We start from the raw sequence: 14,381 nt of genomic DNA, 5'->3' as shown, positions 1-14,381 counted from the left end.
TTTTATCCTCAGCCAGCTGGCATCCCCATGCTACCTTATCTGGTCCGATGGTTTATCCACAGCCGGCACATATTATACCCAGTTTTTGTATGGAAAGCTAGTATGGAAAGCTGTGAGATCTCACACAGCCGTGGAGATAATTCGCAACATCCCAATTGTTTATCCTGAGCCAATTTTCCTGAGCCATTTACCATGGTTAGATCTCACACAGCCGTGGAGATAACTTGCAAGAAACTCAATAAGTGCAGGGCAAAATTTCTGCCCGTTGGCTATAGGACAGCGGTCCGCGTTGGTACCGCCCGGATGGGATACAGCGCTCCGACATCGCTCTGGATATATTCACCAGTTCAATACAGGATGGCATTGAGGGGCCGCAGCCATGACACTTGGGGGGAACCCGCGATTAGCGAGGTTTCGCTATCACGGGTAGTGGCAGGTAAGCACAGCATATGGATAGAAGGCATACATCTTTACAGTGGTTAAGACATGGGGCACGTCGCCTTGCTTGGACGGCAGGGAGGCCAGGCCATGATCTTCACAGCTACGTACCGCTGACGAGGGGACACCTCCTTGAACGGGAGGGTCCGGTGAGCCGGGGTTGCTTGTACGGCACCCCACATTGTGCGGGGATAGAGAGGCATATGCTGTGCGCCTGATCATCGGTTGGTTATATGTTGCCTGGTGATGTACCTTGCGTGTTATGCCATTGTCAGAAGTGTGGTTACAGTGTACGGGTCATCACCGTTCATGCTTGATTATTATGTTCAGTTGATAACAGTTTGATGTAATTGTGCTGTCATGGCTGCGGCCAAATAAATTCCACATGAGTCGATAAATGCCTGAGTGTCATCATTGTTCCACGCTAGTCCATGAAGGGTAAGAGCGACAGTGCTGAGTGCACGATTTGTGTAAATGTCAGTATTCTATTTATTCACCTACATATGGGTTCACATGCCTGTCTATAATGACAATAAATTGACTACATAGTATACTGTAGTTATGTATGTAATATAACGTAGTTTGCAGAGGGGTGTTCACATGAGCAATATCTGGGTGGAGTGTAGGCGGGGCTTATACTTACATGCATAATTTATAGAATACTATGAGTTACACATATACGAAGGGCCGCTGAAAAGTTCTCAGCTCAACCAAGAAGAGAATGATGTGAAGCCATGAAACTTACAAGTTATTCCACACTTTTTGCTTCATTTCATAGAACATGAAGCTCTCCACCCCCCCTCCCCTCCATTAACTTTTCTCTTTCTGTCCTAAGCTTGCGTAGAGAGGAAGAAACAGAAAAAAAGAAAGACAATAGGGGCTTTTTCATTTAGTACAAATTCTTAAAAAAAGACAAAACTAATATGATTACAAATTGCAATGAAACTTTTTCCACTTTACATTCCTATTACGTTCTACAACCTTAAAACTGAACACGCAAGAATCTCCATTAAAACCGTATCAAAATTTGAGATTTGTTTATAGAGTATATAAAACAAACACGCATTGTAATGATAGGTAGACATGTCATAGTACACCACTACCCAAAAACCAGCACATTTTAGTCAACTTATGATATTTTATAACAGCCTCTGATCTCCATGTAGATTAAAAAGAAAAAAAGCTATATGCTTCTATTGCAAGTGAGAAGTTATAAAACAGTATACTAATTACAAATATTTCATGGTAGAGTGTAAAGACTTATGGGTGCAATGTGACCTTACCTTCACCGGCATATGTAAGAATGGAACGCGCTCGCACTTGTCTCCCTTCTGTAGTTTTGCCTGAACAGGTGTGTGAGCAGGAGGACCATTGAGACCACATGCTGAGAACACAATCTTTTGGGCAGGGAACCTCACATACAGTTGGTACTGGGTAGATGGCATCTCTGCACAGCTGTCTGTCAACCTCTTCTCCTGGGAAAAGAAAAGGTCAGCGACAGTGTATCACAACTGAATTAATGCAGCATGAGCAATCAAGCACAGATGGGTACATGAGCAAATTAGATTACGCTTGTCCAAAAAGAAAATAAAAACTGATTATCAATCAAAGGGGCCTTCTTCCTAAGTCAGATGTTAAAAGGAGGTACATTTTAATGACAATCAGTAATCAAGTTGTGTAGCACAATTTTTAAATCTACCACAGTAGTTTATTTGCCTATGGATCATCGCCTCATTTCACTCTGGAAGAGTGTTTTCCTCAGCCGAACAAACAAAATGTAAAGATTGAAAATAGTGCATTGGTCCTGCAGGATCATTGACCCATATTCCCTTGAGGAGCATGAAAAGTAGAAATCTCTTCATATTTAGTGGAAATGGGTGATTGTGACATGTAAGAGACATAAAACAATTTTGAAAGCAAATGTACTGTTTTTCTTAGGATGATGGAAGGGAGAACAGAAACAGATGATTAAAAATCATATACCCATTTTTTAATTTTAATTATTTATCAATTTTACATTTAACAAAATCAAACATTTTGTACAGAAAGATTATATGAATACAACGCCTTTTAAGGACTAAAAGAAAATTCATTTTCAAATAAATTCACTCTATTCACACATTCTCAAATCCTCAAATGATCCAAGATTCTACGAGTGATTCAAAAGAATAAACTTTAAACAAAATAAGCAAAAAGGTATCTGTTGACTGATTCAAGGGAGCTTATATTCCTACTTTAACTAGGCATTGTTGTTCCTTCCTTTTCCAGGCATTTCAGTGTCAGGAAAGTTGTGAGTTGAGCAGGTTCAAAAAACACATATTTATTATATCGATACCTTATTACACATTTACATGGGAAACATAAGAAGAAAATACCACCTAGCTGAGGAACACCAGGTTTCAATAGAAGAAATTGACGTCTACGATTTTGAGTTTCTTTACTAACATCTGGGAAAACTTGGATTTTCAAACCTAGGAACTCCTTAAATTTATTTTTAAAAAACATTTTTAATATCTATTCTTTATCTGGCAATAATGCCACAGACAATAGAACAGTTGCTGGTTTAGCCAATTCCTTGTCAGATATTTCCAACATTGCAGTCAAATTTAATTGGGATTCCTGCTCAAGTTGATTCTGGTTCTCTGCTTGCTGATCTGGTATTTACCCGGCAAATAATATGCCCGAGTAAAAGGAGGTATTGAGTCCTCTGGTATGTTCAAAATTTCCATAAAGTACCTCTTTATCATTTCCCTTGGAGTTATAGTGGAAATTCCTGGAAAATTCAGCAAGCGCAGGTTGTTGACTCGATAACAATTTTTCATTGTTTCCAATTTCCTTCTGATAATCTTATTTTCTTTAATTATTGTCAATTGAACTTGTTTAACCTCAGTTACTTCTTTCTCTATATCTCCTATTTTTAGTTTAACATTGGAAATTTCTTGTTTATTTTCTTCTATTACTTGTTTCTGAGTATTTAGATTCTTTTCTCCTCCTTTATCTGTTTAGATAGTGAGTCTCCTAGCTTAGAAACCAAGTCCTCAGATTAACAATAATGAGAGGAAAATTCATGCAAACTTTATCTTGGCTCACCTTGACCACTTTCAATCTGCTGGTCCTGGATTTTCCTTCCCATCATTGGTCTCTCCATTGGTGCAGTCTCTAGACTCATCGAATCCATTGAGATCTCCATCTGCTGGCTCCCAGATGACACAGCCTCTCGGTCAGGGAGTGCTGCTCCTTCCAAAGTACTCCCTTTGCTTGACGAGTTAGCACTCAGCGGCGGGGGAGGTGGCTGCCTTAAGTTGAGGCTCATGGTAGTTTCCAGCCCAAGGAGTTCCGGGTTGGCATCACTCTGCGTTGATGGCTCCAGCGGGTGACTCCCCAACATCTCTGTCTCCCTTTCCAGTTGCTGCAAAAACCGCTCGATTGAAGCGAGAGGGGGATTCACGGAGCATCGCAAGGCTGCAGCAATGCCCCTACCCTGTCTCTTCGGCATCACAAAAAACCAAAGTAAGAATTTGTCCAAACACTCGACGACTCTCACAGCGTCTGTTCGATCAACAGGAACCAAACGCCATCTTGGATCTCAGAGCCAAAAATCATGTACCCATTTAACTGAGTTTGAATGTGTCTATGAAAGTGTGTGCTTTCACAGAAGACATTAAAGAGTAATGGTCTTCTGCGCCTTTTGTATAACTTATTAATGCAATTTATGTATACTATACCATTTTCTGTCCCTCAACCTGAAAAAAAAGAAACCTCAAACATCTATATATATAAAATCGGAGGTATGTATGTATGTATGTATGTGTGTGTGTGTGTATGTGCCGCGATCACGCAAAAACGGCTTGACCGATTTGAACGAAACTTGGTATGCCGATCCCTCACTACCTGGGGTGATATGTTCTGGGGGTCTCGCGGCCCACCTGCACACGTGGGCGGAGCTACAAACAGAAAATAGTATTTCACCCATTCATGTCAATGGAAAAATTGTAAAAAGCTGCCATTCTCACAGTAATTCCAACTACCTGGGGTGCTATGTTCTGGGGGTCTCGCAGCCCACCTGCACACATGGGCGGAGCTACAAACATAACATCAGATTTCACCCATTCATGTCAATGGAAAAAATGTAAAAAGCTGCCATTCTCACAGTAATTCAAAAATGGCTTGACCGATTTGAACAAAACTTGGTATGCAGATCCCTCACTACCTGGGGTGATATGTTCTGGGGGTCTCGCTGCCCACCTGCACACGTGGGCGGAGCTACAAACAGAAAATCAGATTTCACCCATTCATGTCAATGGAAAAAATGTAAAAAGCTGCCATTCTCACTGTAATTCCAACTATAAAACACTTTCTATGACACTATAACCACTAGGGACATCGTTTCTATTCTACCACGGACACCATACATATAGAGTTTGTGTGTTCTAACTGTGTTTGCAACTGTTTCCTTCATGCACCCCAGTTCATAATGTTATTACATTACATGAGTACTCACATATCCTGAACTAGGAACACAGGTTCCATTCTGAACCGGGAACAAACTACATGGAGTTTCTTTTCAACCTGAGTTTCCACATATTGAGTTGTTTAAATCAATACTGAAACTTTTGGATGCCACTTATTCCAACAGATCTTCCTTTTCAGTTTAAGAGATTGCAAATTCCAGTGAGATTTGCATTCTCTATCACAATCAACAAATCACAGGGACAGACTATTACATACTGTGGAGTGGATTTAAGATCCCCCTGTTTTTCCCATGGATAACTCTATGTTGCTTGATCAAGGGTGGGTTAACCCAAGAATTTATATGTTCTTGCTCCTGGAGGTGAAACTAAAATTGTTGTTTATAATCAAGTTTTGTGTTAGTTGTATTGTATTCATTTTGTCAAATATTTCACATTATAATTTGATTATTGTACTTTTTATAAAGCTGTAAAAAAATAATTTCATTCACCACTATAAAGTATCTTTATTTCAATCCATTTACTGTGTTATTGCTATAATTAAATACCCGTGCAACGCCGGGTCATCAGCTAGTAGTATATAAAACAAGATATAACATGCTTTTAATCAAATGCAAGTGAGTGAACTACTGACACAACCTTTGCCCCTTACTTTGTCTCTGCTTCACAAACTGAGTCCTGCTTGATTGTAATAGAAAAGTACATAATGAGGTATCCAATTCTAAATCCCTTTCTCTGGGTACTCAATTAATACTAAGGACTCACAATACTCTTTTGGACTACAGGAAAAATCTGGCATGGACTTTCAGAAGGGGGGAGATTGATCCACTCCAATATCTAAGGCATATTGGACTAGATTCAGTAAATGGTGCCAAATTTGGGTGCTGAAAAAAATAAAGCATGCTAAAATGGTGCTCCAAGTTAGGTTCTGTTTATAGAATACAGTGTAGCTCTGACACCTGACTTTGGGAGCTGAAACCTAGTGTAAACCCTCACACAAGTGAGGTATGGAGCCCCCAAATTTTGTAACATTGCACGCATCTTTGGTGAATGCCCTTGACCTTTCTATACCTCTCCCATGGTCATGCCTCCTCTTCAGTTGTGGGATAAAAGATTTGCATAAGCATCTTTATAAAATTGCAACAAGCCCTTTAAATCTCTATGGATCCCATAATCTGATTCCAGCTGTTCTCCTTCAGCATAGACTCTTCTTTCCCACTGCTGGAAATCTTTGATGCCTCATAAAGCATTTAATTGATGTACCTCTCATTATCATGAATGCTTCTCAGCCTTGCCACTTCCTCTCTCAGTTCCTTTACTTCCTGAATGAGGGATTCAAGCTTGCACATGGAACTACTCCCTCTGCACAGAGACAGAAGCTGTAACCTGAGCAACAGCTTTGGTGACACAATGTTTCCCACCCAGAAGTACTCACACCTTTTTTGAAGTTTGAATGCAGAAGATAAGATATTTCAATGGAGTTTTTCTTCTCCTTAGCAGATCTTCACTCAGCACCTCTTAAGAACATTCTTCTTTTAACAGTGGCAGCTGGAAGAGAAGATACCTGGGACCTTGTGTCCAATTGTTATTTATTTTTTTATTGAACCAATTTAAACCTCAACACAGAACTCTACAATAATTCTTACGTTTTTCAGATTTCCTTTCAGATAATGCTTAGAAATCCATATTTTCATGAACCCAAGAGCTGTTGTGAGCCATCTGCTATGTGACATGGTCACAGAGCCAGATCCTTTGGCAAGACAAATGTTCAAATGGTAATTACAATGGCCAATCAGGGACTTCCCTAGACTCTGCCCTAATTGGCTGAGGTGCCCTAGGCCTCTCCAAAGGGAGGATCCTGAGGTGCCTCAGCCAATCAGGGCCTTAGGTCTCTCCCCGTGCATCAGATGATGCACCGGAGTGGGGCATAAGGCCACTATTGGGCGGCGGCGGCGGCCTGGGGTGCAGGTTCAGGAGACTTTACTTCTGCTCCCAAAGATCGAAATAGGAGCAGGAGGGTCCAGGCACCCCTCCTGCTCCCGAAGATGGCTATCCTTGTCGGAAGGAGCAGGAGGAACCGGGCACCCCTCCTGATCCCAACTATTTAAAAGGTACCGGGGTGGGTGGTCCGGGCCCAACTGCCTGGGCCTACCAGGGGTGGGCCTGAGGGTGGGAGGCCTAGGAGCAGGAGGGACTGAGAACCCCTCCTGCTCCCAACTTTTAGGTGCTGAGGGGCCATCCTGGGAGGGCCGTGCCATGCCGGTCACAGGGAGGGAGGAAGGGAGAGATCTGAGCAGGGCAGGCAGGAGAGATCAGGGCCTGTATGTGTGTGGGGATGTCGGGCAGATCTCTCTTGCCTGCTCCCAGACTCTCCTGCTCTCTGCCGCCGTTCCCTGCAGTGCAAACCTGTGGTTTTAAAGCGGGCCTGCACTGTGGGGAACGGTGGCAGAGAGCAGGAGAGTCCGGGAGCAGGCAAGAGAGATCTGGGCAGAGCAGGCAGGAGAGATCAGGGCCTGCGGGGGGTGGGGGAGTCGAGCAGGGCCGGTTTGTCGGATCGGTGCCCAATCTCTCTTCCCTGCTCACCAGACTCTCCTGCTCTCTGCCACCGTTCCCCGCAGTGCAGGCCCGCTTTAAAACCACGGGCTTGCACTGCAGGGAATGGCGGCAAAGAGCAGGAGAGTCCGGGAGCAGGCAAGAGAGATCTGGGCTGGGCTGAGCCCTGACAGCAGTGACAGGAGGCTGCTTCTCCTGTCACTACTGTCAGGGTGTGTGCATGAGTGGGGATCACTCTGGCCGTGGGTAGGGGGGCGTGTTAACGATTGTCCCAATTTGCATGCAGGCCTTTACTGAACTGGTCAGCCGGCATGCAAATGGAATCGGATCACACACGGTTTGGAGATTTAGTGAATCCTGCCCTATGTTTGCTCATGCTCCATGTCTTCAAATGAGAGAGAAACGCCAACACAGCTGAACATGAAAGGGACTCTAGTCAGCTACAAGAAGGAAAGAAGGGGACAATAATTGTACAAAACTTCGGCAGTGATTCTGGACACCACATTATCACCATGTTAGCATAATGTACGTGATTTTTAAAGTAGTATCAATTTTTGTATGGTAATTCAGGCTTTTATTTTTCTTTTATTTGGTTATTGTAACAGTTTGTTGATGGGTTAGCCTATGCATTTGATCAAAACTATTCAAGTAGCCCAAAATGTGGTGGCACAGTTAATTTCTGGTTCGCTTCACCATGAACACATTACCCCAATTCTAAAACAATTACATTGACTGCCAATGTTTTCAGGAGCCATTTTAAGCAAGTGTTGTTTTTTAAGGCATTGAATGTTTATTCCCTGTCATGTTTAACATCTCCTTCAAGTATTTATAGAACCTGTGAGATGTTTGAGATCTTCTGAGAAGGGCCTATTTGACATGTCTTCTTTTGGGGAAGTGAAGTTGGATGTATATATAGAGAAACAATTTTCATGATAGCTGGTCCAGTATTTTGGAATTATCTGCTACAACAACTAAGACAGATTGATGTAATTAGTACTTTTTGGAAGCAAGTGAAGGCTTTCCTTTTCTAGCAAGCATATTCATGAGTACTGATCTGAAGGAGTGGAGAACTTTGTTTACAATAATAAAATACAATTGTACATTTTATTGTTGTGCTGTGCTAAAAGAGTGTGTATTCTTCTTGTAAGCCTCCCAGAATAATGTTTGGTGTGAGATAGAAGAGGAATTAAATAAATAAATGATGAGGAAACAATATACCGGTACTGTATATTTAAGGACTCCACATAACTCATGTTTCAGCAAGATTGTCTGCATCAGGTAATATAGTGGTCTGACTGTCAAACTGATTTCTGGATCAATTACATATAAAAATCACTCCAGTGGCTTAAAATACAAATTAGGCATGACAATCCACACAAGATGCTATTTCCTGAAAACACCACAAATGCTCCACCCCTGTGTATGACCCTTAGCACTAAACAGCTCTACATACACAGCACATCCTTTGGCCTTACTCACTCATGTTCCCCCAAAACCTCCAACAGGAACAAAAGTAGAATTTTATTAAAATTCCATCATTAAAGGCTTTTCTGAGTTTACAGATGGGTCATCCAGATATCATCGTAACTTTGTTATCAAAATCTGTTATTTAAGATAGACCGTTTAAAGCAATGGTTTCATAAGCGTGGCCCAGGGGTCACATGCGGCCCACCAGGTAGTATTTTGAGGCCCTCGGTATGTTTATCATAATCACAAAAGTAAAATAAGACAGTTTCTTGATCCTATGTCTCTTTAGCTATAAATTACAATATTATTATTGACTTAGCCAAAAGGAAAGATTTATAAACTATAAAGAGTTTTACCTCATGCAAAATTGTCATTTCTTTAATAAGACATTAACTATTTTTTCTGAGGCCCTCCAAGTACCTACAAATCCAAAATGTGGCCCTGCAAAGGGTTTGAGTTTGAGACCACTGGTTTAAAGGATCATGCTACCTGCATTAATTGTAACATGTCTGTGTTAGGCTTACACACATGTATTACATTTAATAACTTTTTGTGAAAAAGTCTCTTTGAATATCAGTTACCTACTGTAACAGAATAGAAATCTCATTAAACTACCATTGAAAAGTAATAAGCTAAGGCCCTCTTTTACTGAGGTGCGCTAACCGATTAGCGCGCGCTAAACACTAACATGTGCATGTTAGTCTATAGACGCGTTAGCGTTCAGCGCGCGCTAATCGGTTAGCACACCTCAGTAAAAGAGGAGGCAAGTCTTTAAAAGAAATTAGAATTACCTTTGAAAAGTACATTCATTTAAATATTTCATTCTGTAAATCAAAAATCTTGACTATAAAAAATAAATCTGATAATCAGCTGGCTTTGATCTGTACCAGATCTGAATAGTTCTATATGGGAACTATAGGCAGTGCTAATTTTTTCATTTACAATAATGGTAACAATTCAAAATATAGACAAGAACAATAAAGCACCATTAACAAAATTTAAATACTGGTAATTGTATTGCTAAATATTTTCTTTTTATGTGATGATGTCTAATTGTTGACACCAGCTATTTATACATCTTTGCTATGAAAACTGATGACATCGAACATTGATTAGATTTGGTTTCTGGTCTATATCATATGACTTTTGACAACATTTGTCATCATTTTTATGTTCTTCATTCTGATCTGGCAAATATAACTCACAGTTGATTGCTTTTCCTGCTCAGATACTGTCAGAACTTACAATTTCCAAATGATGCATCTTATCAACCAGTCTAACCTCCCTCTTTTACTAAGGTAAGAAGATAAGCAATGCCTCCGCTGGGTCATTCCAGAGGTCCATCGTGCCCAGCAGTCCGCTCACGCGGTGGCCCAACAGGTCCAGGACCTGTGTAGTAGTCCTCTATCTATACCCCTCTATCCGCTTTTCCTTCAGAAAATTGCCCAATCCTTTCTTGAACCCCAGTACCGTACTCTTCCCTATTACGTCCTCTGGAAGCTCATTCCAGGTGTCCACCACACGTTGGGTAAAGAAGAACTTCCTAGCATTTGTTCTGAATCTGTCCTCTTTCAACTTTTCCGAATGCCCTCTTGTTCTTTTATTTTTCGAAAGTTTGAAGAATCTGTCCCTCTCTACTCTCTCTATGCCCTTCATGATCTTGTAAGTCTCTATCATATCCCCTCTAAGTCTCCTCTTCTCCAGGGAAAAGAGACCCATGCTAAATGCTAATGTGTACATAGACTAACATACACATGTTAACGTTTAGCGCGCGCTAACTGGTTAGCGCACCTTAGTAAAAGAGGGCCTAAGACTAAATTTGACACTGAGTTTTATATGAATCTTGTGTGCGTTATCCATACACTTTAGAATTATCATGGCAATTGTCCTCATTTGAAATTAGGGATCCACTTCTTAAATAATAATTTATACATTAGGCACTCAAATTTATACAGTATATTACATGTGTAAATGTTTAGCATAATGACATATGCATGTATGTGTGCACATTCATGAGTAAATATCAATATTCTGCAAATATCCATATTTGCAAGGGGACTTGCAAAGGGGCACAGCATGGATGGGGCATAGGTGGGAGTCCCACTTACTCAGATAACTTTCAGAATACTAAAAGTAATTTGCATCTTTGTCACCTTTAGAAACCCAAACTTATGACAGCTCTGTAGGACATATAGTTCCCATATAGAACTTAACAACCTCCTGCACTATTCAACAGATTGTGCATTAGAGTGAGTGAATTTCAGCCTGTCTGCTTTAGCAAGATGCAGCATTTGACTGGTGTTGCATTATGAACTCCTTGCTTGGAAAAGTACCATATTTTTTCGCTCCATAAGATGCACTGGACCATAAAACGCACCCTAGATTTAGAGTAGGAAAACTAGAAAAAAAACATTCTGAACCAAATTGTGTACTAATATATACCAGGCTCTGCACCCAGCCCCCCTCACTCCCTGCCAGGTTCTGCACCCAACCCCACACTCCCTGCCAGGCTCTGCACCCTGTCTCCCATTCCCTGCCAGGCTGTTTCTTTCATTTTTCATATACACACAAAACACACAGCAGATATAAATTATCAAAACTGACACATTTTGATCACTAAATTGAAAATAAAATCATTTTTCCTACCTTTGTTGTCTGGTGATTTCATGAGTCTCCTTCCTTCCTTCACTCAGGCCCAACAATTTTCCCTTTCTATTTCCTCCCTCCCATGTCAAAAGTTCGTGCCTCCTCACTGCCTTCCAGCCTTTGTCCTTCGTTCTCCCTCCCTACCATGTCCCGAGTTCATGCCTCCTCCCCCTAACTGCTTTCCAAGCCTTTGTCCTTCCTACCACAGCAAACAGTCTTCCTCCCTCCCTGCCGCACTGATGAAGCCTGCCTACCCTCCACCGATTCCTCCTCCTCTGGCCCGGGTATGCCGCCGTGGTACTGCCACTCAAAGAAGGTAAGGGAAGGGCCAGCATGCAGCGATTGCACATCTCCGGCTCACAAGCCTTCTCCCGACGTCAAAACTGATGTCAGTTCTGATGTCGGGAGAAGGCTTGTGGGCCGGTAATGTGCAATCACTGCACGCTGGCCCTTCCCTTCCCTTCTTTGAGTGGTGGTGCAGCGGCGACAGACCCGGGCCAGAGGAGGAGGAATCGGTGGAGGGTAGGCAGGCTTCATCAGCATGGCAGGGAGGGAGGAAGGCAGTGTCCAGCACGGCACGCTGGCCCTTACCTTCCCTTCCTGGAGTTGCAGCGCAGTGGCGACCAGCACAGAGCAGCGGTGGCAGGCAGGCAGGCAGCAGTCAGCTCACATACCCCCGAGTGGGACATTTTGAAAAGGTACAATGGGGTGGGTGGGGGAGTTTTTAAAAAGTTACCTTCGCTTCATAAGATGCACCGAAATTTCCACCCAATTTTGGGTGGAAAAAAGTGCGTCTTATGAAGCGAAAAATATGGTAATGAGGCCTGATGGTCTCCAGCCACTAAAAAGCCAGATGGCTTTCAAGTTCCTCCAGCTACAAGGAGCAAGATAACCTCAGCCACTAATGAGTCAGGTAAACCTCAAGTTCCCTGGGAAAGGAGCAAGAGATCATAAGACTGCAACCTTAGGTGATGTAATGGAATTTTCCTGGACACCAAGGACAAGAAATGGAGAAAACATCTTATCTTCAGAGACAAGGAGTACAAAAGGAAGCATGACCAGAAAGCATAGGGGTTGGCCTTTGATTGACAGGGGTTTGACTTAAGTTGTGAAGAACTCCGGTGTTCCAGTTCCTGACCTCTGCAGCTCATACTCTACTGTCTGGCTCTCTCAGTTGACTCTACTCTGCACTGCATCTTCAGAATTCCTATGAAGCCTGTCTCCTCTGAAAGACCTCTATTCACTGAAAGGTATACATCTCTTTTTTGGGCCCCAAATGAATATAAGCTACTGTCTTATTTTCGGGGAAACACGGTAGAAAGACAGCCTCAAAGACTCAACAAGCATAGAGAGCAGGGCAACTGCCCAAATGAACTCTTCTTTTCTGGAGCACGGAAAATGATCACTGGCTGCTGTTGCCAGAAAAAAAAAGAGCGCGATTAACAACCCACTCCCCAAAAACTGGCAGCACTATTTTTCTTTATTCTCGCCTCATCTTTGGAGAAAGTAGAACTCTGTTATTTGAGTTACGAGATATAATTGTCTTCTTCTTTATATGTGTTTGTGCCTGTACAAACCTGCTGAATGCTTTTGTTCAATGACTCTACTTAAAAACAAAAAACAAACCCCAACTAAACTAAACAATAAAAATGAAGGTATTTACATGTATGCATGCTAAATACGAGATGAAAAGAAGGTCAGACAAAGGCTGGTTAAGGAGGTGAAGAGAAAATACTTGCACACTTGTGCCACAAATTGCCATGTGATTGACATAAAGCATAGTGGGGTTGATGTGGTACCATTGGGCTGTGTAAGAATCTGACTTAGAGCTTTTTTTAATGCCATTTTAATTACCTCAGACAAAAATATAGCACTCTATGTATAAAGCAAACATTCCTTACTCCTGCTGCTGTTGGCAAAAGCCCACATCGATATCGGTGAGCAATACCTGGGTGTTTCTTAAGCTACTGTTGACAAGAAACATTGTGACCTGTAAAGTCACAATGTAAAGAAATGTAAAGTACTACATGTGGGTAGCAGAAACCCAAGGTGCAGCTATATGATGGGAGGGATATTATTGAAGGAGAGTACCCAAGAAAGGGACTTGGGGGTAATGGTGGACATGACAATGAAGCCGACGGCACAGTGCGCAGCGGCCGCTAAGAAGGCGAATAGAATGCTAGGCATAATCAAGAAGGGTATTACAACCAGAACAAAAGAAGTTATCCTGCCGTTGTATCGGGCGATGGTGCGTCCTCATCTGGAGTACTGCGTCCAATATTGGTCACCGTACCTTAAGAAAGATATGGCGTTACTCGAGAGGGTTCAGAGAAGAGTGACACGTCTAATAAAAGGGATAGAAAATCTATCATACGCTGAGAGATTAGAAAAACTGGGACTCTTTTCCCTGGAGAAGAGGAGACTTAGAGGGGATATGATAGAGACTTACAAGATCATGAAGGGCATAGAGAGAGTGGAGAGGGACAGATTCTTCAAACTTTCGAATAATAAAAGAACAAGAGGGCACTTGGAAAAGTTGAAAGGGGACAGATTCAGAACGAATGCTAGGAAGTTCTTCTTTACCCAACGTGTGGTGGACACCTGGAATGCGCTTCCAGAGGACGTAATAGGGCAGAGTACGGTACTGGGGGTTCAAGAAAGGATTGGACAATTTCCTATTGGAAAAGGGGATAGAGGGGTATAGATAGAGGATTACAGTCCAGGTCCTGGACCTGTTGGGCCACCGCGTGTGCGGACTGCTGGGTACGATGGACCTCTGGTCTGACCCAGCGGAGGCACTGCTTATGT

At 42.2% G+C, this 14,381-nt stretch overlaps 1 protein-coding gene across 1 annotated transcript in view; it reads right to left on the bottom strand.

The window, feature by feature from the left end:
- THSD7A (thrombospondin type 1 domain containing 7A) overlaps nt 1-14,381 on the bottom strand; it is a 763,222-nt gene that overhangs the window by 185,401 nt on the left and 563,440 nt on the right. The window contains exon 10 of the mRNA XM_033931006.1: nt 1,722-1,913. Coding sequence (XP_033786897.1) covers nt 1,722-1,913 — 192 coding nt within the window. The remainder of the gene's footprint in view (nt 1-1,721; nt 1,914-14,381) is intronic.

Source organism: Geotrypetes seraphini, chromosome 2 (assembly GCF_902459505.1).
Source record: "Geotrypetes seraphini chromosome 2, aGeoSer1.1, whole genome shotgun sequence".
NCBI classification, from domain to species: Eukaryota; Metazoa; Chordata; class Amphibia; order Gymnophiona; family Dermophiidae; genus Geotrypetes; species Geotrypetes seraphini.
The sequence above is the reverse complement of the archived record's forward strand: the minus strand, read 5'-3'. Positions and strand labels throughout refer to the sequence as shown.